Source organism: Acanthopagrus latus, chromosome 2, assembly GCF_904848185.1.
Source record: "Acanthopagrus latus isolate v.2019 chromosome 2, fAcaLat1.1, whole genome shotgun sequence".
NCBI classification, from domain to species: Eukaryota; Metazoa; Chordata; class Actinopteri; order Spariformes; family Sparidae; genus Acanthopagrus; species Acanthopagrus latus.
Window position 1 is genome coordinate 28505163 of NC_051040.1, and position 26839 is coordinate 28532001.

A 26839-nucleotide genomic window follows, 5' to 3' on the forward strand; every position below is an offset into this window, starting at 1 on the left:
GTTTTCAGCTTCCAGGAATTGTGTACAGATCCTTGCAACATGGGGCCGTGCATTATCATGTTGCAACATGAGGTGATGGTCGTGGATCAACGGCAAAACAATGGCCTCAGGATATCGTCAAAGTATCTCTGTGCCTTCAAAATGCCATCAATATAACGCACCTGTGTTCATTGTCCATAACATACGCCTGCCCATACCATATCCCCGCCACCACCATGGGCCACTCAATCCACAATGTTGACATCAGCAAACCGCTCACCCACACGACGCAACACACGCTGTCTACCATCTGCCCTAAACAGTGAAAACCGGGATTCATCCGTGAAGAGAACGCCTCTCCAACGTGCCAGACGCTATCGAATGTGAGCATTGCCCACTCAAGTCGGTTACGATGACGAACTGCCATCAGGTCGAGACCCCGATGAGGATGACAAGCATGTAGATGAGCTTCCCTGAGATGGTTTCTGACAGTTTGTGCAGAAATTCTTTGGTTATGCAAACCGATTGTGGAGGTCCTGGGCTGGTATGGTTACACGTGGTCTGTGGTTGTGAGGCTGGTTGGATTTACTGCTAAATTGTCTGAAACACCTTTGGAGATGGCTTATAGTAGACAATTGAACACTCAATTCACGGGCACAGCTCTGGTGGACATTCCTGCAGTCAGCATGCCAATTGCACACTCTTGCGACATCTGTGGTATTGTGCCGTGTGATAAAACTGAACATTTTATAGTGGCCTTTTATTGCGGCCAGTTATTGCATGGCCAGCATACTCACCAATCATGTCAACCATTGAGCATGTTTGGGATGCTCTGGATTAGAGCCCGACCGTTAAAGTCTTTTAAGCCTGATACCGATACAAGTATTTGGTGATTTAAAAATCTGATAATCCGATATATTGGTGATATATATGTAAAAAAAAAAATTTAAAAATCCAGAAACGCGTATCAAAACATTAGCAGATTTCCGTAATATTAGTCATTTGTAGTTATTTAGGATCCCTCACTGAAATAATATGATAATGCCGTTTAGAAATAAACTTGTTTGTTTTATTGTCACAACAGAACAGAGGAACATTGAAATATATCATAGTGTTGCCAACAGGAACGTTGAAGAGCAGGGGTGCCCACACTTTTTTAGCTTGCGAGCTACTTTCAAAATTGCCAGGTCAAAATAATCTACTTACACAGAAAATACTAAACACTTTTTTATTTATACATACACTGAGTATACTTTATATAACACAATGCATAACTGATATTGAGAGAGTAATGTAACCCTTGGTATTGCACATAAGAGTTGACTGCAGTAATGCACATAGGCGACTCTAGACTTGTCTATTTGCATTATTAGAGTAACACTTGCAGTCTGCAGTGTCTCTCTGAAGCTGCTTGTTTTGTTTTTATAAATGCCAATACACATACCCGCCAATAAATTGGTCCGGCTCTACTCTGGATACGACACGTACACCATATGTATACGACACCGTGTTCCAGTTCCTGTCAATATCCAGCAACTTCTCTATGAGAAGATGTGAGGCAAATGGTGGTCACACCAGATACTGACTGGTATTCTGACCACGTCTAATCAGCATCTTGATATGCCACACCTGTGAGGCGGGATGGATTATCTCGGCAAAGGAGAAGTGCTCACTAACTCAGATTTAGACAGACTTGTGAACAATATTTGAGAGAAATGGATTTTTTGTGTATATACAAAACATTGTAGATCTCTGAGTTCAGCTCATTAAAAATGGGAGCAAAAACCAAAGTGTTGCATTTATATTTTTGTTCAGTGTAAATACTTTACTGAACCAAACTTCATGAATGTTTTTTGTAAGAAAGTAGTTTGTGTTCCACTCATTCCAGTTATTATTATTATTATTATTATTATTCCAGTTACTGATAACAGCTGCTGTTTCATACACCCACTAGACTCGGCCAAAAACACTACAATGGGAATGGTTCCAGTGAGACAATAATCCCAAACACACATCAGAAGTGGTAAAGGAATGGTTAAATCAGGCTAGAATTGAGGTTTTGACAGGGCCTTCCCAAAGTCCTGACTTGAACCCCTTCGAGAAACGTGTACTGTGCTGAGGAAACAAGTCAGGAAGCCAACAAGTTTTGTTGAAATTCTCCAATTCTGCCAAAAGTCAGCTAGAGAACTACTAGAAGCATGTGGATGTATATGAAAAGCATCTTATTGGGTGAAAATGGCCCAGAGAGAATTAATCAAATATTAGAATTAATGTTTGTATCTTTATGAGCCAGAAGATTTTGTTCCACTGTAAGAAGACTTATACTAAATTAATTACCGAACTAAACTTCATGAACGGTTTTTGTGACAAAGTAGTATGTGTTCCATTCCATCACAGAAAATTGAGAGTTGGATAAATCATTGGAACTGAAGACTGAATGAAGTGTATCTAAACTTGTCACCACGACTAACTGTAGGTAAAGGTTCGGGTGCAGTCAAAGAAAATTATCATCTAAATTGAGTGTTCTGTCCAGAGTTTTCTGTACTGTTCCAATAGTCTGTTCCATTCAGTCTCCTCTCTCATCTCACCACCGCTCAGTCACGCTCTCTGCCCAGCAAAGCACTAATTAAGTGCAGACAGTATTTTCTGGAACAGAGCACGGATGACATATTCTACGCTGAACACGTCATGTTGTGAATGAAAGGGAGTTCCCTTCATGTGTCAGGACAGGTGACATGTTTCCAACAATGTTCAAATCAGAGAAATCCACACATCCATACTTAAAGTAACAGTGAGTGAGTCCCACCCAACTACTGCTACTACTACTCATTCGTGTACCAATGTAGCCACAATATAGCACGTTGACCATACATGGTCCAGCCATATAATATATTTAAACCCAGTATTGTGTCCCTCTTATTTCTGTGCAGCAGCTAAGACTCAGGCCTATTTAGAGCCTGCTAGGCAGACTGGCACCAGGAGTACTGACCACCTGGTGAGACACGGCAGGCATCAGGGAGGATGCTTGAGGGCCCAGAGAGAGGGAGGGGTTGTGAGAACCGATACCCATTCCACCTTTCCCTCCCTGGTTATAATCCCTCAATCCCTTTCTCCTCTTTTCTTTTTCGCTGCTGGTAGCTGGTTGCAACCTCTCTCACTCCCACACAAACAACATGGACTTTATACCTACAGTGGGTGGACACAGTATAGGAAACACCACATGAGAGAAGATAAGGTACTGAAGCAACTGAAAGACAGTGAATTCAGATCGGGGATCTGAATGTTGGAAAGAGATTTAAAACCAAATGTATACACGATGGCTGCTAAAAGCAACATGAGGCAACAGCTTTCTGCAAAGTGTCATTGGTGGTGAATTATAGGTGACTGAGTCACAGTTTCAGAAACCCTCACAGCATATGTCAAAAGGAGACAGACTGCAAAATGCAGAACTGGTTGCCACAGATCAACAAACAGAACTTCCTCAGCTTTATGGAGCTGGTATTTATGGCAGGGTAGACATTCAGAAAGCCCATGAATAGGATGCAGTGCACATAGTAGAGCAACCTGTTTACTCTGAGCTTTGCTGTGGTCTTGCAGCACTATTAATGTGTATTGAAAGTGAAATGGGGAGTAGTATCCACGAAAATAGACCAGGTAGTGGGAGGGTTCCACTCTAACGTACTCAGTGCAATTAAATGTTACTTGTGACTGCAGAAGCTAGATGTGATTTTTAGCATTTGTTGTAGAGAAAATAAACACTTGTCAGTTAAGAAGTAAGCCAGCTTCTATGCAGAGGCAGTTGTTCAATATATATATGAGGCAATTACCCTTATCTGTTGCCGGCACACACCGCCTTCACATTCATTATTAAAGAATGCAATATCAACAGTAGCACCGCACCCCTGCACGCACAGTTAACCCATGACCACTGACACATTCAATCCCACTCACAGCTCTGTCGGATCATTACTCCAGAATACCACATGATTCAGGCACATTTTCTTTTTGTGTTTTGGGGGGCATTTTTGCATTTATTTGAGACGAGACAGTATAAATAAAGACAGAAAACATGGTGAGAAATGAAGGTAGGGTAGAGGTGTGGAAACTTGTTGGTTATAAGATGCATCATTATGCTGTGCTGGAAGATTCTGCATCAATGCAGAGACAGAGCATAATGGAGAGTCAGCTTACGTTGATTGAATGGCCTCAGCTGGACAATAAAGTTACGTTGCGATGTTGCTCTCATGCTGCGACCTGTGGGCGGACATTAGGCTAACGTTACTTACTGTATGTAGGAATATGTAGGAGGGAGGCAGAGATGATCTGCGAGGGATACAAAAAGAAATCTCACCTCGTATTTTTGAAAACGGACATCTCAGGCCACAAGTCTGATTTTTGAACTAGCCAGTTAGCTTGATGGATGGTCATAACAATCAAAGACGAATTGATGCGTGTCTGCTTGGTCCTTTCATTCGCAGGCACAACTTTCTCAACACAACTGTTTGCAGGATGCACAGCAATTATGTAATATATCTATTTGTGTAGGATTTATAACTGTAATACTACAGTGGTGGCACAAAGAAAACTTTCTTTTAGTGCTGTACCACCTGGCTACAGGGCAGCTTCTTTTCTCATCAATTCATCCTCAGTACTAGACCTTTTTGAACACTGAACAAACTGAAGGTGTAGGTGGTGTTTCAGAGGTCTCGAACAAGGCTGCTGAAGTACCCGATTTCCCCTGAAAAAAACACAGTTACTAGACTGTATGCTGTGACCAAAAGTTAGTTCTTTCTTTATTTTTTGTAGAAATGTGTAAATGCTTGGTTCCCTGTAAAGTATTCTAAACTGGCCATTAAGTCCAGCTCATATGTCATGTAGCAGCTGTTGAGGGTAGATGCAATTTAGTAACATTTGGGCGTTTTCTTGAAGAACCGGTGTGAAAATGATCCCACTTAGATACCCTGAGCAGTGATACCTCTGCACACAGCTGCCTCCATGAACTTCAATGTGACGTCAAACAGGCCCCACTAAAAGATCTCAAACACCACAAACACTCTGTTCAGGATGCAGCGTGAGCAGCTTCAGCTGAATATCAAGTGTCCAAAAAAGAATCTTGATATTCATGTACTGTTGGGTGTTTTTGTTACACTGCACTCCCCGCTGTGAAGACACATGCAGACAGACTCAGCAGCCTCCCTACAACTCCAGAGCAGAATCAGCCAAAACTCTCCCGGACAATCACCATGATTAGTGCTCCACTCCAGTCATAATGAGCACATCTGTCTTCTGGCAGGGAGAGCATTGATTCCCTGTAATGTGACGCGATGCCACTTAATGGAAGGAATGCTCTGAAAAATGCCATCCTTCTTTTGCTGTGCTACCACTAGAACATTCACGGTGGATGAAAAGTCATACGGCAACTGAATGATTACAGCAGAGGAGGCAGCTTTATATATTTAATCTTAGTCACTCTTAATGACATAAATTCACAAATCACAGTAAAATGTATAACTTTGTATTGTAAATGATTATGCCTCAGTAAAGGGATGACAGGCACTACACTTTGAACATAAAACAGTAGTTAAGTATTATATTTGTTAAACTGGCAGCAGACAAGTTATGTGCTTCAACGTATCATTATAAAGTAAATATTGATTGCACAATGGAATAAATATAGGGGTCTTTCCACACTAGTTCACCCAAAATTCACAACTTTTCCCAGTTCATGACATGAATTTTCTAAAAACAAATTCCTTTTGAAAGTTCTTTTAAATTCATGGGAATTGAAATCCTACAGCTTTACCCTGGATACATTATAAGTGATTCATCTCTTTAAATATGACTCTCAAAGGTAAGTTTCAGTATTTTAGTGATTCTTTGTGAATTCTTTGTGTATCTGAGTGATTCTTTGCATATTCTAAACTTCACTGATCACTTATTTTGCACTGGATTGGGTTGGAATTTGTCCCGAACGTCAGAGAAACCCTAAGGATCATTTACAACATGTAATCATTAAGATAGGAATAATAGAAACAACTTTGTGAGCAAAAGCAGGAACTCATCAGAGCTCTGTCCACTTTTGTTTGTACATTAATGATTTGCCAGAAATCTGGCATGGCGTAGGCTTCCAAACGTAGGTATACTCTTACACATGGGCACATAGGAGAATTGTTTGAGTTTCCAGCCGATTGTTGAGCACTTACCTGTAAGAGTACGATTCAACACACTCTCATTTTTGCTTGCTGAGCTTGCTCAGTGGCTTTAAGCTTCGAGCTATGTCTACCTACCCCTCTTGTGCTAGCGTGCACTCAAGTTAGCAATACTATGTAACATACAACATTTGGCTGGACTTACAAAATAAAGGCTCTGCGGTCAAGTTAGCAATAAGCGCCATTAGTATTTGGTTAGGGTTAGAAAAAGATCACACGTGGCTTAAAACAACTACATTCAGTCTTTTGACTCAAGTTACAAACATACATTACGAAAGTATGTCACACACGTGATGTAAGTGATGGACGTTACAGCATTTATAACAAGACATACGGTGCACACAGTAGAAATGTCCGATGGGTTGGACTACTGTGTTACCTTAGTTACGGCTGAATATTACAACAGAAATCCCCAAATATGATGATTTCTTATATCTCCATAATGCCAATTAACTGCCAGTTGTTTACCCAGGAGTGACTGTTAGTGCAACGTCATTTGGCCTGTAAAGTCTTTTAGAGGGAGTTTTATTGAAGTCTGTTAAATGTTATCAAGGGATGTCAATTGAGTCAGCATTGGTTGTGGCTGAAGACTACAAGTTATGCAATGAAAACAATCTGGTGGTTTGGAGTTACAAAGAAGCGAGCTAACCAGAATTCCATTGCCGACTCCTGATCTTACCTTGAGATGTGAAATGTGTTGTAAATGTGAAAAATCAGAAGGTTTTTCTAAATGAATCCATCAAATCCACACATGTCTGTCATGGTCCTTTTGAGTAGCTGCATTAAAAAAAATGGAACATTCATATCGTATCACATATTTACTGAAATACAAAAGTATTAGTGCAGACATGGTGTATAATCCCATTATAAAACGGACCATTTTAAAACATGGAAGCAACTCTGGCCAAATGCAGCATTAAAGCCTGCTGTTCGCGTTCCTCATCTTTCCACTTATAGAACATAAACACCACTTACGTTGTTAATCACTTCACAGCCTGGACTTGTTGACTGTGTTTCAGTAATAAACAGAAATAATTGAAACGCGCTGTGTGAAAACAAGAAAAGAAAAAAAGCATGGACAGAGAGAGGAGGTGTTGGATGTCACAAGGTGAAGAGACGAAGCGTGAGAGAGAGGAGGAAGAGGTGTAAAGATAAGGTGTGAATCACGAGGCGATAATGTAAAAACACACACACATAAACTGGAGTGCGTCTGTGTGTCAGATTAAAGGCTTGACGATGAGATGAGTGTACATGTCTCTTGTGGAAACAGAGGATATCCATTAAAAACATAGTGTGTGTGTGTGTGTGTGTGTAGCATGCACGGGTTTGAGAAAGTGTCTGAAAGATGAAAGGAAAATGGAAGAGTGGAAGAGGAATTGGGTTTGTCACATGTGTAAGAGATAGGATGATAATGGTTTTATCAGCCTGTGTCTGGCTAGACTGTTACAAATGAGTTATTAGGCCCAGCGAATGCACTGGCGCTGAACTTGGTAAATCCCGCAAATCCTGGGAATCAGCACAGGTTTCTCTACGCCCACTCTCTGCTCAGCTCCCTCCCATTTCCTCCATTTTACACCCTGCTTGACTTTTTTCTTTGCCTCTGTTCCCTGCACCTTTATTTTCTAGTCTGAGTCATCCTTGTTATAATTACATTTTACTAAGCTCTGCCCTGTACACACAAATCCCTCCTATATCCGCTGTATCATGCGATCAGGGCTCGGAGACTGCAGTCTTGAGTCGTAGCAGGTGCAGCATCACTCGCTCTGAAAAGCTCCCACTGAAACAGCCAAGGTTGAAACTCGGCAAGGTGCAGAAAAGAGGAGCCCAAACTGTTGCTTCTGTGGTTGAAACTCTGGACAAAGCCACAACAGCTCCAATTTCCAGTGGCAACCAAAAGCAGATGCAGATCGTAGCCATGCCAACCTGGCTGACCCCTTGACCGTCGCTGCTCCCTTCCTCCCTCCCTCCTCTTTCCTTCCAACATCTTCCCATCCCACGCAAGACAGCAGAAAAAGGGGTGAGAGGCAAAAGAGAGAGTCGGTTTACACTAAATCTAGCTGAGCCGATTCAGAAGACCCCTCACAGGTTTACCAACACGCGCACACACACACACACACACACACACACACACACACACACACACACACACACCAGTCTTGCATGTAGCAGGCACTGGCTCTCTCTGAAACACTCTTGATCTTCACTAAACAAATATCCATGTTTAACATTTCTATATGTCATCCCACCCATGCTGTCTTAGCTGGTCGTGCATTTCCTTCAGCTCAGTGCCACACCAGCCTCACACCAGAAGGATTTTAAGCTGTCATCCTTGTTCCTTTTTGACAAACAGCAGCCACTGGATACTAAAAGCTGTTCTCCTTCAAAGCTGTTATTAAGAGGACTCACTGACACATTTTATGACTCAGGTAAGACTGATAACTAAAGCTGTGCTGAATATTTATGGAAGAAATCACAAGGAGGGAGCTGCAACAGTAAAGAGAAACCCAACCCCCATGACTGACATGCCTAAATTTAGCTTGTTTGCTTAAATGGACTTAATGTGTCAGGGGTGATCACTAGTGGGGAATCTGTGCACAGGGAAATAGATAGAATTATAATCTGCCACTGAGCTAGGGCTCTGTCCAGAGAGCTGGATCCTTTTCCTGTACTGCCTCATAGCCAGGCTGAGAAATATGAGTCTGCTCTCTGTGGCTGATGGATTTCACCCAGAAGGATTTCTAGGTAAAAAATAAAAAGATCATATTTTTTCTCACTGGAGTTTGGGGCCACTGATATACAAACGATGAGAAAAGTATTACACAAAACAGAACTTGGAAAGAGATAATCTTAAAGTCTCTGAGGAGTCATAATTCAGCATCTCTGGGGGGATCACAAATGCTTTTTGTATTTACCTTTGTTGATTTGTTTTATATTATTGATGTTTGATATTACTTTTATGTCTTATTTACTTAATGACAATAAAAAATGAATACATTTAATGTCAATATAAGTAGACACTAATGCACAAACTCATCAAACTTGGCCTGGCAGTGGACCTGATTGGCTTATCGCTATTCCTCCCACGTTGCTCATTGGAAAGTCTACTTTGAAAGACAAGAAACTGCTGTTTCATGTCACGATACCAGATGAATCAGTCAAACCTCTGACATGGATGGACTGAATGGTCTTGACCCGGGCATAGTTTTGTTTGAAATTTTGAGTAGTCCAAGCTCTAGCAGAATCAGCAGTCAGCGAACCAACGACGTAATGTCATACCTATCTTGAGTTTGCTAACATTGGCTAATATTAGCCCTCTTTTAGCTAATGGCCATACCACACTGAGTTAAGGCGTAGCAGAGAAATCTCTGCGTGTATTGAATTGAACAAGGGTGTGCTTTATTGTTGTTGCTTTAAAGGAACCTTCAATTGTTTATGAAACTATCTCAGTTTATTACGGATGCCTCTTTATGACCTACATAAGCAAATGAGACCATCAGGAGGATGAATGGCTATTTCTGTATAGGTATCACAGTTATTCTTAATGTCTTTAACAGTTCAGATTCTGACATATCCAGGTTGGATAAGTCATATAGTTTCCAGCTATTCTCTGTGGTGGAGTGCTGAGAATATATTGATGAGTCTCACAGCCTGAGGAAAGAAGCTTCTCTGCAGTCTGGTGGTACAGCACTAAAACAAAGTTTACCGTATTTCACTTTATCCTAAGTGGCCACCAGAGTCACAACATTCATGTATCTGCTTGGAGTTGAGCAACAGCCAGATAACAATAGATTAAAGTTTTGTTTGCCCCCAACAAGAGCTTCAGGACATTCTGTCATTTTTCTTAGAAAGCTGAAGTTTCAGCTGCCACAAACACTTTCTGCAACAGAATGTCTGTAGAAATTGCTGCATAAACACTGCTTTGTCACCTGTTTGGCAGTGGACTTTGTGATTTCCTTGTGGGAGTTGGGCAGCTTGAGGAGAAAGTGGGAGGAAGGACTGAGTGTTTCCCATCTTCTCTGCTAAAATCAATATCATCTCTGCTGTTTTTCATGTTTCCTCCTCGTTATTTTTTTCACTTGCCGTCTCCTCCATCTGTCTCTGTTGTTCCACCAGTGTCCCTCACCGTCTCTTTTTGTATTTGTGTCTGCACCTGGTCCAGGAGCAGCAGCATGACTCATAAAGTCAGACAGGTAGAGATGCTCAGAAATGAATAAAAATAGTCCAGTGCATTGATATAAGATGGAAAAACATGTAATTGCCAGGACTAAATATAAGGCTGGCCCATAGAGATGCAATTCATTTGAAATAATTTTACTGCACTATCATCTCTATCATTTGTGGTTTGTGACAGATGTTGAACTGAGAAATATCTTTCACCTGCTTTAAGCCTACAGTATATCCATCTCTGTCACAATTCAGAGAGATCTCCCAGTTCAGTGGGGAGGCTCAGTGCAGCAGTCACTTCTAGAAGTATTTCCTTCAAAGATTTGAAAATATCGGTCTGTGACTCTGAGGTCTTTACTCAGAGCCGTGTTGGAGGGGTGAGTACAGCACATTATGTTATGGGCTATTAAAGGGTGACTTACAAGAGATTCCTCCCTATCTTGATGTACAACTGATGTGATCCCATACAATCTACATTTCACCAGTTACCTAAGCGAGCAGATTAAACAGATTTACAACAATTAAACATTGTCCAGAAGTATGAGCTACATTGCTACTAATGGTTTTCATCCCTATTGATTGTATTGATGGATTTCATGGATTTTTTTCTTTAAGGCTCGAAGATATGAGAGAGACAATCCACCACCAGTTGTTGCTGCATTTATAATAATAATAATAATAAATTAACACTCACCCTTAAAGACCCACTTCAATCACCTACACACCTACACATACACACACAACCTTTGACATGCATTTAAACATTAATGCCCAATCATGTCACAAACACTGCAGAGATACAGGCATCCACAGTGAGTGACTGTCAGGTTGGAGGGCCTGACGTTATCAGGATTATTAAAGTCATCAATCACAGCTCACACATTCGCGTAGCTCTTTATTATTGTTGTTGCTGATGTTGTAATCAGTAGAGAGATTCTGTCTCAATTTGTTTGTTGATATCAGATGATGTATCTGAGGAATTTGTCTGCTCACAGAGTAAAAAGAAGTGAAATGTGTCCATGACACTGTAATAATCGGATTTAATAGTCTTGTCTTAGACTAGCAGTTTGGTTAGGTTTAGGCATGGAAACTACTTTAGGTAAGAAAACTCTGGTGGTTTGGCTGAATATAACTACTTCACTTATGTAACTACAGTAACAATTGTACTTATGTACTTTACTTCACTATGTCATTTGGTTGACATTACCTAGCTAATTTAGTGAGTTAACAGGACTCACCGTTTTCTATTGCAGTCACACCAGACACAAACAGAGGTCCTCTGGGTGACGTTCCTGTGCTTCTTTGTCTCAACCATCCACCCTGACCTCCTCCCTTGTTGGTTTTATGCCACTTCACCTCTGACTTCCTCCTTTGCTGCAGTAAAAATGACCACAGCCACTAAGGCCACTAACACAACAATGAGGTTACTGACTGTAACGAAAATTTAAAGACTAGGCTGCTGTATTACAAAAAATATTTATATGTTATAATGTGTAATCATTTACACCTATGATACAAGGCTTACAATGTAGCACATTATCATCTAATAATTCAAACATTATTTAACATTATTTAGTTACTTTGGCTGTACTTTGTTGTATTTTGATGTCCATCGCAACAATTATTATTTAGAGTGGATGCATCATATAAAAATATCTTCTGGCCTTGAATGTGTAATAGTCTCTACAACACGTTTCTAGTATCTGGTTTTCTTGACTGCAAAAAATCAACAAATTGGAATTGCCCCCTGCTTAAAGATATAATATGTGATATATCTGCATAAAAATGTCTGAAGAAGACTCTGCCTTTGTTATATATTTTTGTTATGTAGTGTACTTGCATTATCCCAAATTTCCAAAAATGTTCAAACCCACAGAAATCAGGTTCATTCGAGGTACTGGTGCATTTCATTTCATTGAGACATCACCTGTCACTATAACTTCTAGGAGAGTCTGAGGAACTGAGGAAGGAAGTCAGTGAATGAGTTTAACGTGTAACTGTATAACCTTACCTCATATGTTCACATTTCTGCCTGATAGAATTTCATCAGCAAGGTGGTTGTTCAACAATGAAAAGACAGTAATTCACATAATCCAAAGTTACTTGAGTCTTCTGTTTGGTTTTGATTCTAGCGGCAGAAATCATAACTGTGCTTCTAACAAAACATTTGGAAGTGAAAAGTATGTGGTGTGTATGGGGAAGTAGTCCACCCAGGGTGACACAGTGGATTGTATTGAGGTTAAATTAAAAATGTTTGGCATCTTGTCACTTCTAGTATAGTCGGAATTCCCTCTGCTTGTAGAGCAATGAGATTTCCAATTCGACCAAGTTCTTTGGTGAGCAATTTCTGTTGGATATAGAACAGCTAACCTTCCATATGCTATACATCTCATCCGATTAGTGACAAAGAATAGAGACTTTGTAGTCAGCACAAGTCAGAGACAGGAAATGTTAAAAGAGGTGCGACAGTCTGAGTTTGTCAGACCGACAGATGTAGACAGGAAGGGAGACAAGCGTTGCTGCCTAATTAGCTTTGTCTTCATTAGATCAGCTAATGATCTCAGTGGAGACAACTCCAGATGCACCTGCCACCACCTCTAAGACACTTTGTGACTAATTTGGATGATTTTGCATCAAAAACATTTGTGCTGACAGAGAAAATAAACCAAACATACAAAACACAGAGGATCATTTGTATTGAATTTTAATGAGGGCGAGTGTGAGTGCGTATACAGTTTGTTCACTACGTGTATGAGTCTATGAGATATGATTTTAATTAACAGGTTGGTTGAGAGGATGTGATTGTGATCTAAGCACCCTCGACACACTGTGTAAACGGATCGGTGTCTTCACTGCTAATATCAATATGGGATGTTTCAGTGCAATGTAAAAGGGATTCTTCTGATATCCTTTTAAACCATAATTGTGAACCAGTATGGTTCCGTCTCATCATTCTTGTCAATCGCCTTAGGCAGTTGTGTTCAGCAGGAGATATTTTTCACAGGAGTTGGTGGAGACAGCGCTAAAAGAGAGTGAATATTAGACTTCCATTCATCAGTGGGATGTCAAATTAATGTTAATGTTACTCTGTGTCTGCTGGATGTGTAAATAGGCAATAGTTTGTTCAAGATCAGCATTAAGCAAAAGCAAAAGTTATGAGCCTATTGTTTCATAAAGGGCGGTTATACTGTAGAACCTTATGTGAAATATAATTTAAACCACATGCAAAGATCCTTATCTCTCTTTTCATAATTAAATGCAATGTAATGAAATTTGGTTGACCACAAAAACTGAACTTTTGGTGCTTTGTAAACTCATGAAGGTTGGGCACTCTATTGTTTGTGCATGACACAAAAATGAAAAACTAATCGATCATTGATCAGTCATTATATGGCAGCAGAGTTTGATGAGCTTCTGTCCGCCAGTGGCCAAAAATCACTGAATGCAACTGTGACTTTAAGAACGTGTAAAACTTTTCACAGCACTATTACTGTGTAAGAAGCAGATATACCTCCATCGACATCGTATCCAAACAAGTTATTGTTGTATTAAGTCCTCAATGGTTCAGATTATTAGCATAATGATATGCAAAACCAATGCTGCCCAAGCATGAGTGTACAATATATCATTAGTTACTGGTTAGAGGATGAATCGATGACGGGTGTAGCAGGAACTATAGGGACACAGATGAGCGACTGTCTGCAAAGATTAATACATTTTGTCCCACTAGTCTTGTTGCCTTGGGTATGTCTGAATTAAAACGTTCATTCATGCATGGTTTTTTTCCCCCTTAATCCTAATTTGAAGTAATTACGTTTATAATAGAAAGGATTTGATGATTCATCAGAGCTGCAGACACCCAAAACATGAATTAGCGGTGAAGAAGGCAGCAGAGGGAGAGGAGCTGGGTGCAGTCTCTCCCATGGGGGAGCTGCTTGCATCCTCTGCTCAGTTTTTGTGTTTCCACAGAAACAACCGTGCATTAATGCTCCCTCCAAGACTATTACATGCTTAAATTTAACAGCTGCTAATCTTTACTATCCCTGCAGTATTATTGAATAGCAACAATGCTTCTCCATAGGTTTACCCATTAACATGTTAATCTGCCAGAATAAAGCTGCTGTGAATATACTTTACAGACAGCTGAGCTAAAAACCTCAAGCCTCTCAGCGCTTCCTCTAAGCAGCAATAAAAGCAGACTATTACACCCATAAAGCACTAGTTTTTCCCAGCATTGCAGAGTTATGTTGTTGTTGTTGTTGTCATTATGTTCCACTGTAATATCGACTAGATTTCCCTCACAAGCAGACAGCCTCAAAAGCTCAGCCCTGATATGAATTCATACAGCAGATGGATGTTTTTTCCTCTAAAATGAAGGAAGTTATTCACTGTGGTGTGTCGTAAGGATCCATTTGCACGAAAGATTTTTCGCCCGGAAACCTTTCATTCAATTTTTGTTTACCAGCAAGCAAGCACATTATTAAGACCAACATACACTGAAATGAGTATGAGGAAAAGTCTCGGGTTGTGTTGGATTGAATGATTGCATGAGAGTGCTGGTTTTACCATCAGCCCTTAAATGCTCATTATGGACAAGCATTGATGCAGCAGTGACAGGGGGAAGGAGATGGCTAATGGATGGGTCACAGCTAGAAAGAGAGTATTTACTTCCATTTCTCCTTATTTTCTGCATATGAGTTAATCTGGCGTCTGCTGCATCTAAATGTCCCATTGGTATACAACAGTGCATTTGTGCTTCTGTGTTTTCTGTGTATACGGCTCACGTGTGACATATATGAACATCTTTAATAACTGAATGAATATAGGCATATATATTTGCCAAAAAGAATACAGAAGTACTACATTTAATCTTTCATAAAGAATTCATTCTGTGAATCTTGGAGCTTCACAGGCCAAAAAGTGTGTTACTGTGACAGCCAGCTAATGTGAGCTGTCGTTGCCTTAGCTGTGCCATATTGCATCCATTGTTTATTGCTCTTTTATTGCTCATTCATTTGGAAAACATATTGTAAAAATGTAGTTAAAGTAAATGTTGCCCCGTGTCTGTAGTAAATAATTTTTCATGCTGGCTACCTTTTTTTTAATGAAAGGCCCAGTATGTAGGATTAAGGGGATCTATTCAGAAACTGAGTCACATTTATGATATTGATCATGTCATTTTAATTAGTGTATAATCACCTGTAACTAAGAATCATTGAGTAACCTTTTACATCTACAGAGGGAGTGAGTCCTCTACCATGGACTCCATCATTTTGCACTGCCATGTTTTTACAGTAGCCCAGGACTGACAAAACAGAGCAGGGCTTTGATTGAAGTGGTTGTAATCCCCACTCTTACAACGACCAACACACCAAATCTCGCACACTAGACTTTTAATTTACCACAGACGGAGTGCTCAGCTACTGTCCAAGGAATCTGTGACAAGAATATCTATTCTGTAATCGCTCCCACAGTTAAATGATACACCATCTTAGTTGCTGCAGAGATCATTCAAACTCCTTGGGCTACCTTTTTCTTGACCATAGTGTTACACGTCTATATACTGCTTCACATTATCCTCAGTCATAATGCAACACATGCCAATATAGCCTGTGTGTGTTGATTCAGTCAATTAGGAGTAGGCTTTCTGGGCTTTGGATTTACAGAACTTTTTTTCCCTAATAGGTGGAGATCAATCTGAGGTTATTTTTGTAATACTCTCACCAAAGTCAAAGTCTAAAATTACGTTCTATCCCTATATTCTTCTGACAATCACAATATGTGTTTGGGTTTTGACTCAGGGGAGTGTGTTGAACACCATAAGTAACATAGACAGCTCTGTACAGTGTAAGAATATTACAATTGCTAGCTGATAGCACTGTAAAATGTTGCTTCAACATTGAAATATGAATGGTGAGGCTGTTACGGTCCCTGACGCTGAATAGCTTACTTTCGCTCATTGTTGTTCTAATGAAAAACATGGAGATACAAATGAACTTATATAAGTTAACTAAACATATGCACAGTGTCTTTTAGCCAGAACCTGTTATGAACTGTCAGGCTTGATTTCCAAAAAAAGATTTCTAATAAAGTGGTCATAAGCCACACTGTCTGATCATTACAACTTTTGCTGAACAGCAGCCACTTTCAAACCAGGACCAGTGCTGATTTTAAGAAGTACATGTCTGAATTTCCACTGGGGAGCATAGATGTAGTTCTGCCGAAACACCATTGCAACACTTTTTTCTCCAAGTGAGGAAGTCAAATGGTCAGAGTTTGTGTAATCTGGTTGAATGTTAAAATGTTACAGTGATGAGCTGATTAAGCTACTTAGTTGTATGACATGTTTTGAACAAAGGTTGGCATCTTCTCATCAGCAAAGCTGAACAGCTCTGCATGCGCAGCTCATTACAATACATGACCTTTATGTAACAAATTGGACACGTACAGTAGCAGCCACTAAACCTTTCAATTTTGGAATAGCTCAAATGGTGAAAGTTGTTGTTAATGCAATAGAATAGAATAACTTTATGTCACTGTACAGGTATACACAACAAAATTATGTTGCATTGCCTAAGTGGAGCTCAAATAGAATTTAAAAAATAATAAGTATATAGATCAGATCAGTAAATGGAGAGTAATTAGATTTTTTTTTAAAGTACACTCACACCCATGGGTACAGACATACTGTGCATACACAGTACATACTTACAAGGTCCTGAAAAGGTAGGTGGACCTGTTTGCACATATTGCATATTGCACAGAAAATACTAAGAGTATTGCACAGGAACTTAACGATTCAGAATTATCTGAAGTGCATTTGTTGCAGTGTTATCAGGTGCAGTGCTCAGTGTGGTGATGGCATTGGCGTAAAAACTGTTTGTAGAAGTGTGTTTCTGCATGCTTTGATTGTCCTGCAGTGCCCTCCTGAGAGCAGGGGTCACACAGGTGATGGCCAAGATGAGATTGTCTTTCAGGCTGCAGGATGTCTTCCGTAGGCAGCAAGACGGGCAGATGATATCCATTTCAGGCAGACATATGAGAGTGATGGGGGACCAAACCTGAATGCCTGCAGCCAGTCCTTAAGGAAGTCCTTAATCCAAAGGCGGGTGTTGTTTTCAAAGCCCAGGTGGGACATCTTGGAGATCAGCCTGCCGGGGATGATTGTATTCAATACAGAACTGTAGTCCACAAACAGCAGTGATGCATATGGTTGTTGGAAGCTGAGGCTGGGGCAGTGATTATATCAGTCTCTGTGCTCTCCAACTCGTGGTGGCCGAGGAAGCGATTAAGCTGTTCTGTCAGTGAGGCGCTGCTGCTGGTGTTCAGGTTGGTGTTTGTATTTTGATTAATGATATGACAGGTGCCTTGCCATGGGCCTGAGTTTGCAAAGTGGCTTGCAGTCCTTTGCTTGTTAGCTGCTCTGGCATCTCTGATGCCCCTCTCGAGGTTAACAGTTAATGACCTGGCTGGAGGTAAGAGATGTGGTCAGACTGGCTGAGATGTAAATTAATTTCCATGTTTGATGTCACTGTAAACATAGTCAAGTTTGTCTTACCCCTTCTAGGGAACTGTAGATGTTGATAGAGTTTTGGCAGGACAGTCTTTAAGTTTACTTTGGTCAGATCCCCTGCAGGTACAAATACTCCCTCTGGGTGGATGCTCTGTTGTTTAGTAATGACTGCAATCAAGTAGCCCAATGTTGTTTTAGTATTTGCATTTGAAGGTGTGTAAACTGCAGTGATAATGACAACCACAAATGAATGAAATATTGTGGCATAAAAGTAAAATGTAACCCAGTCATTACATGCAAGCATGCATCTTAGGTGTGCTCCAGTTCTTAATGAAATGGATATCTGTATCTACATGTAATCAATTCTCATCAGAAAAAGAAGATACACATTTGACAATGTGCATTGCACTGTTTCTGTTTGACAAGAAGTAATTGTTGATTTTGGCCATAGGGCTGTAGCAGTTCGCATAGCATTGACAGACCTGAAAGACACGTCTTGGACTTGATCCAGAAGATTTAAAAATAGCTTTGAGCTGTGGTTCCTTCGTCTTGTGCACATAATGTATAGATGTAAGTAAAGTTTGTTTTTTCTTCCTTTTAGAAATATAATTTATCTATGTTATGTTTTGTTCTCGTCACTCATATAAAGCAGATGTCTTCTTAGAGCTCCTTCTTAGTCTTGCCATTCCATTCTGTTGCTCCTTTTACAACCCAGAGTTTTCTCGCAATTACTGCCAATTAACCTCACAGTGATCATTAAAATGTACATGATCCTAACATTTTCAGTAATGAATAGACAGCACAAGTGCCCACAGTGTAAAGGGCACACTCATGGAGCAGCTACACAAAGGTTACTTCCTCCAACCCTCTCAATATTTACAGGTGTGGTGTCTCACTTCTGAAAATGACAAATAACGACACATATTATTGTTATGGTCAGCTCATTTGCAGAGAACCTTTGTGCAGGAGAAGATATTATAGCTTGACCAACTGCACAAAATCTACAGACAAAATCTGAGGTGCAGGTTTCCATGAAATTTTTCCAGCATGTTCATGCTTAACAGAGTACCGACCTTTTAGAGACACTCTTATATTAATGTCAAGTTTTGACCAAAAATATCTTAGAATGGATCAAGCACACTGAGTGCATTGGAACTGGAGTGGTCTGAGTGGGAACCTCCCCCAATAAGCCATGAAGACTGTTTGTTAGATGGTCTGTGCATCTATTGATCACACGCAATATATCACTGTCCTCAGCCTATGCGCTCACATTCCAAAGAAGATATAAACCATGTATAAACCAAACAGACACCTTACTCAAAGAGCTGTATCAGCTAAGCCATTCAGCCTTGCAGGAAGTCAGCCAGCCCCTTGGGGCAATAATTGAGACTGAAAACCCTTTGGGCCCAAAATTTAGAAGCCCTTGAATGGTGAACCAGGTGACCTGACGTGCCAGATGGTTTGTTACACAGAACCGTCTGGGAACTGTTTGAAAAAAATGGCAAGCACTTTCAAAACATATGTGGCAGGTGACGGAACCATCTGTCTATCACACGGAGGCTTGCCTTTAGGCCACGGTGGCTTAAAGCGGCATGTGGCACTGCGAAGCCAAAAGAGGTGTGACGGTACACAACATAACATCCGTGTGTTTTTTCTTACGTGTTTCCCCGGTGTCCACCAATCTAAACATGTATCTGCAGACTGTTTATAATCATATGGATGCTGTTGCAGTGCGTTGTGATTGAGATTCTGACCCACCAGGCATCATGGAAAGTGAAGGAAGTTACATTTTTTGCTCTGAATTACATAATCACCATCAGTAAACAGGATGCTGTCTGACTCTCACTCGCTGGGCGGGAGGCTGTTTTCTGCAAGAGAGTTCACTGAAGTCTTGGTTGGGGGGGTGGGGGTCATCTATCTCTTTCTATTAAGAAAACTTTCAGTGCCATTTTATGCTCTTCTTTCAATGAAATATGCTCACATTTACATTTAGTTGATGTTATAGCAGCATCTGCTAACCTCATTGCTAACCTCACCATTGTTGTTTTAAACCACGCCCGCCACGGTGAACTGAAGATTCCCTTCTCACAATTCCTTGCATTAACAAACTGTCGTTCAGACTGCCTTCTTCATGTTGGCCATTTCTTTCCTTTCTTCTCTTGTATGTATTGTCATTCATGACACTCGTTCTCATCTCTCTCTCCAGCTGCCATCGAGGCCTGCCTGAGCCACCTGCTGAAGAGACGGGCAGCTGGTTTTCTCCGCAGTGACAAGATCGCCGCCCTCTTCACCAAAGTCGGCAAGGTCTATGACACAGCCGCTGATGTTTGCCGCAAAGTGCAAGAGCAGCTCCAGCAGCAAGCGGATCTCACGAGGTTGGAGTTCTTCCCCTCTCACTCAGTTTTTACTTTCTCACTAATTATGTCTATTTAACAGTGAGTGTGGGATCATTAGTTAGATATTGTTTAAGAAACTGTTTTGATTTCACATTTAAATTTCAGTGTTTTAGAGTGTTCTCCCAGTGGACCATACACTATCAGACTTTGATTTGTGAAGTTGTTTTCTCTATTATAGCCCACTTTGTGATGGAGGACAATAAGACTCTGTAACTTTAATTATGCACCAGAACGTTGACTTATTAACATCAGCTACAAGTAGACAGAATAACAGAAACACCCTGAAATTTTTATTGAAGGGTTTGGGTTTTTTTTACTTAAATTTGTATTAGTTTTCCAAAGAACATAGAAAGGAAACAGCTGATTATACTGACACATACTTACATCTCCAAACAAACATCTGTACAAGATGCAAAAAAGCAATCAAAAATCAATCAAAAAACCAATCAAAAACTGAATACAAATTAAAGAGGAAAGATAAGGGATTATTTGTTGCATAATGAAATGAGCACATAAGGACACACTTGAATGCCACTTGAGCTGTCTAACATGGGCTGCTTATGTGTCATCAGCAGTATGTCTCAGAATTCAGGGTATTCAAGGAACAATATCTATCATGACCTCCCACTTCTGTTTTTCTTCATTGTAAACTTCAGAAAGATTTGTGGCAGCTCCCTCCATGCAAATCGAAAGTTTGCATCCACATTTCCTCTTTTAGTTGATCTACGTCCTTCCAGTTCCATTGTATTTTAATGAAAAGTGTATCTCCTAGCATCTGGATTTATTAATCTCCACACATTTGAGTGTCCAAAATTTTGTTAAGGGCAGCTGAAATAGTTTGGGCAGATGGACGGGGGTTTACCACTCCTGTCTAATTCTGGATTTGGAAGAGCACTAGAATCACTTGACATATAATGGGTGTACTCACGTTTTGAAATAATAGTATTTATTCCATTGAGGAAAGGGGTAAAATTTATATTTGGGCCATTAAGATTACAGTAACTAGTTTTGATTTAAGGTTAAAACACTTTTTCACAGCAGACATTATGACTTATTATAGCAGGGAAAGAACAGGTGTAAAGAAAAACGCTAACTGTTTTTGAATGTGTTATCTTGCATCTATTGCAACACACGCACAACATTTTTTGTCTAGTCCAACAACTATTATCTTTTTCAGAAGGACTCCCAGCCATTTTTGCTAAATAAATGAAAGAAGGTGCAATTTTTGAAAGGGGGCATTCTCCAGTGATGTGAAACGGCTCTGACATTATCTCATGACTGAATACCTCAGCAGTTCTTGCCATTTTAGTCTGGTTTTCATGGAGGCTGCATTGGTATATCATCCATGCAACAGCAAGTTGCAAGTTAGCCATGTGTTAACATATGCTTTCTTGGGCCCAATTTGCATATTATTATATGAGGTCAGAAACATAGCATGGATACCTGACAGGACCTAATGGGTTTGGGTTTGGACAAAAATGTAGAGATGATGTCCTCGCTTGGGGTTGCGTTCAGTCACGTCATAGAAAATATATGTATGTACATATTTTTTATTTATTATATTATGTGCATAGAACAATGCCATTTTACTGTAATATCCACGGTATGTGTCTGTAATCAGGGTAAACTGGCAAGCCGTAACCATGGTAACAGCGTGACCTTAAAATGTTCATTTACAGCAAAACTGACAACTTGACTACTTTTCATCACTCTCTGCTGCTCGCTTTCTCTCTCACACACTCACGCACTCGCTATGGCTATGACATTTTTTATCGTTATTTTCGCTGTTTCATCAATTTTACAGAAGCAACTGTAGCAAGTAACTCAAAATCACTAATGCTGATTCACATTCTAAAAATGTATCTCCAGCTATGAAAAAGCTGGACAAGTCAGCACGGAATTTCAGAGACTTGTTGCAATCGAGATGACACACCGTCTCGCAGGTCATTATCTCCATGTGGAACACACAGCTACAGATTCACTCCATCACCTGCAGACACAATCTCTGGTCAGTTGAGTGTTTACTAAAGCTGAGCGATCTGTGTACACACTGTGATAAGCCTCAGGACTGTTGCATATGTGTGTGTGTGTGTGTGTGTGTGTGTGTGTGTGTGTGTGTGTGTGCGCGAGATGGGTTTGTGTGTACTGTATTCTTACGTGTTTGCATATGTGTTTCTGCGTGTATGTGTGTACACGCTGAGTATGATAAACTGCTTTATCTGCAGGCACTTAGGCTCTGGCTGAGCTGTTTGCGAGCCCATTAATCGTCCATTAGTCTGAGCCACATGGCTACCACATGTCTCTCCAGGGCTGCAGACAGAGGTATCCAAATGGAGGAGAGAAAGCTTTGGGCAACAAGCACACACACATACACACACCTCCATGTCTGCATAGATGATGCCCAAAACAATAAAACACGGGCAGAATGTACAGCGAGACGTCATGGCAACATGGCTGCACTATGCGATGTAAATCAGCAGAGTTAAATGTGTCTGGGTACGCTGGGCGCTCAGCTCTCTGTCTTCATATCAGCCGCTGTCTCTCGTTCTTCTGTCACATCTCATTGGCCTTTATTTCCCCAGACAAAGCGCACACAACATTAAAGCTTATTATTCTGTATGGATGTGGTCTGCACAAGTCAAAGCCCTCCACCAGAATGCCAACATGCAGTCATGCACACTCACACAGGCATGTTCCCACCCTCCCCCCTCTCCCTGTCATCCCACCTCAGGGTTCCATCTCTCATGTACCCTGGTTACCATGGCAATGCGGTTTGCGAAAGAGGCAGAGAGCATGATGGGTAACAAGAGAGAGTGAGGGAGAGAATATGAGCAGACATCAACAGTGGAATAAAGAGTAACAAGTGGATGGTAATTACAGCTACTGTGTGTGTGTGTCAACACACCAGCCTGTTCTCCTCTCCCTGGTTTTCTTCAAGACACATGGGATGAAGAGCAAAGCTGGCGTATATCTGCATTCATCCTGCATGTCTAGCAGCAGACCTGCCATGCCAGCAGCTCTTATACATATTAAAGGATAATTACACTTTTTTACACTTGGGGTCTTATAGTCATAGTTGTATTTGAGTCTCTGGTGTGACGATATCCCTTAATATAACGCCTGTTGACGTCATGTTGAAGTTCATGGAGGCAGCTGTGTGCAGAGGTATCATTGCTCAGGGTATCTCAGTGGGATAATTTTCACACCAGTTCTTCAAAATAACACCCAAATGTTACGAAATTGCATCTACCCTCAACAGCTGCTACATGACAAATGAGCAAAACATGTAGTAATATTCATATGGTCATATGGTTTGCCAGAAAAGAAGGGCAAATGGTAAATTGATCATCCAAACAAGACTATTTAGGGATAGACACAACTACTGGTTGACCCAGTTATTCGATGTGTGAGGTCACATTTGAGGTTGGCTGTGGCTCATGAGGTAGAGTGGGTTGTCCACTAATCAGAACTGAACCCCAAATTGCTCCTGGTGAGCCTCTGTAGTCAGTGTATGAATGTGTGTGTGTGTGTGAACAGATGAATGTGACAAATGTTGTAAAGTGCTTTGAGTGGTCAGTCCATTCTGTCATAAACTGCTCTAACGGGATGGGAGAATGTATATATAGCAATAGGAACAAGATATCTCAGTAGAGTGCATCCCTCCTCATAGTCATCTTTAAATGATCAATTTGAATCTGCTAGATTTATTTATTTTTTATTGGAAGTCCATGTATTATTCACTGAGACATTACTAAAAATTTAATGAAAATATTCTATATCACAACTTAAAGAAAGTGAGGAAAAATCCTGGATCCGTGCCTTAATCGGATAGTTGATGTGGTGTATTCTGGGCTGACCCATGCTCCATCCGAATTTAAGAGAAGTAGTATTTGTTTAATCCTGCAGGCAAACCAATGGAGACAGGCTAAAATATAACCTCCTTGGCTAGAGTAATCAAAAATGAAACTTCAGTTTGTTGTTGGGCTGATGCTATTAGTTAATCAACTAAAAACGTACCAGCTTCAACTATTTCTGTCATTTATTATGGTCATTGTCAAATATGAGGATTTGATACTCCTGTCATACTCAGTATAATAGTAAACTGAATATCTCTGGGTTTGAATTAGAAACATATTAGATAGATCACATTGTTATGTAGGGTAATAATAATGGACACTATATTTAGTTTTTGATAATTCTTTAATAAAACAATTATTTGATTAATAAAGAAATTGTTAGTCCTTCATCAGCAGCCCTTTATTATCGTCTTCAAGGTATTGCACTATACACACATCATTATCTGATATTTCTCTAGAAGGACAGTTGACAGCTGGTGGTGACAGAACCACACAGGATTTGAGGTAAAATGCATCCCTCACAGTATAAACAACCCCTAAAGTTTGAACAAAGTAACATCTAAAATGACCCTGTGATCATCTCAGTGCCCCACAAAGAGTTTCCCCATAGAAATGCTTCATGGTTCAACTTTCACCCACTTGCTCCCTTTGAATTTTACCTCTAAATAGCGCTTTAGACAATCTGAATCAAAAACTTTTAGCTGGTTTACAACCTGTCTGATTGTCTGGCCATGCTGGACTTCTTTGTAACAGTGCTCCCAGATCTTTACAGTCACTTTGGTGACTAAATGATTTCGTAACTGATAACTGAAAAACTGGCAGTGTATTGTTGTTGTTGTTGTTTTTTTTTCCAAAATAACAGAACAGGTCAATGATGATGGTACACCACCTACAATATAACTGGGTGACACAGCATCCCAAGCATTTTGTTTGAAAAGCCACTAGCTGATGGAACAAAAGACCTTATGCATCTATGTGTCACCCCTGAGAGTTAAAACCTCCACCCTGATGGAAGCAAATGAATCCATAACTGATGCTGAAGTCCAGTAAGATGAACTGAGCTTTCTGTGTGACTCTGACATACTGCAAATCAATAACTTTATGGCAAACATGTAAGCTTTGGCCATCAGGCTGTATCTTAGTTTGTTTCCACATAGAGGCTAATTGGATTTAAGGCAGCAGTAAACTCCAGATCAAGTATTTATCAAATCATCAAACCGCTCGTTCTTTTTAAGCATCCTGAACTCGTTCTACCTTATACACACTGTATCCCAGACACCGTAATATGCAGTATCTTTGTTTATATGCTCGGTTGGATCAAATACATTAGTAACTGTTCATCTACCATCATAGCTGTTTAAACCCCTGACAGTAAATGTCAGAGGCCCCCCCCCCACCATCCACCACCCACCACCTCCCATATATGAAAGACATGTAAGAAATCATCACGCCTATGTAGCAGAACTGAAAATCACATCATGCAAATCCAGCGGCCTATTACATCACCCTGACATATTCAATATTCATCTGTCACCTCAAAATGCAATCTGGTTTTAATCATTGTAATCAATGCAGTTAGCTACATGTTGACATTTGTTGACATTTTGAATTCATAAAGAGTGATTGCAGTGCAGCGTGGAGGAGGAGAGGCGGCAGGGGATGTTAGTTACAGCAGATTTATGAAAAACCTTCTATCGGTCACCAAAATCATATCACATACTTCTGTGGGCAGGCGCATCAAGGCAACACATCATCACAGAATACATTACTTTATTCAATGAGCTGTATCCTTGAATGATGTGTGCATGGTGTTGCAATGGTACTGTCACATTAATCTTTGTTTTATCAAACCTCAAAGGTTACTCCAAATACAGATCCACAGAAGCAGCATTAACCAAGACTGATCATGAAGATTGTATATTTCTGTGGGAAATCAGCCTTTTTACCTGCAAGCCTCATTTTATTATAGTAATGTATTCACTGTGCTCATTCAGCTAGGAACAGCAGCTTCACTGCTCCCCCTGGCTTGTCATTGCAGGTATAAATTGTATAAACTTGAGATTATCTGTCATGTATATAGCAAGCGTCAGCTCAGGTCCTGGTTCCCTGTTCGACTTTGTTTATGCATCAGGCTGATTCTGCCTCAGTCATCTGGATTATAAAGGTGCTCTCTGGAGAGGAGCAAAAGTTATGTTTATATTCAGTCTTTCTAAAAAAAAAAAAAAAAAAACACACACACACATTACGAGGTGTTGAATGCAATTCTTTTTCTCATAACTTTGAAGCATGCATTGTCTATAGAATACTGCGGGAATGAGCCCTAAAACCCGGAAATAAGTTAGCATTTTTGCAGCTCCGGCATGGTACAGTCTGTGGTTAACTTTTTTTTTTTCTTTTTTTTTCCACGTCATAAAATCCGTCAGTAAACAAGTGGCTAAATGAAGATTATCTTGCTGAACTAAACATGGAAGTATCACAAACTTGTGTTTTCCACATAGTTGATTTTCTCCAAAACACAACTTACAAGAGATGTGAAACAGGGCCTCTCATGTGTGCCTGTGTGTATGTTATGTACTCTATGTAAGCAGCACTCTAATGCCAATACTCTGTTAGTAAGTAGCCTTCTTCTTTCCCACAGAGTGGTGGCACCAGCCCTGCACCATTTGCATGTTATGCAATCAGAAGTAAAGGCTCTGTTCTAAACAAGACAAAAAGTCAGAA

At 40.3% G+C, this 26839-nt stretch overlaps 1 protein-coding gene across 3 annotated transcripts in view; it reads left to right on the forward strand.

The window, feature by feature from the left end:
- sgsm2 (small G protein signaling modulator 2) overlaps positions 1-26839 on the forward strand; it is a 91990-nt gene that overhangs the window by 33770 nt on the left and 31381 nt on the right. For all 3 annotated transcript variants that reach the window (XM_037087044.1, XM_037087053.1, XM_037087062.1), the window contains exon 3: positions 20072-20240. In XM_037087044.1, coding sequence (XP_036942939.1) covers positions 20072-20240 — 169 coding nt within the window. The remainder of the gene's footprint in view (positions 1-20071; positions 20241-26839) is intronic.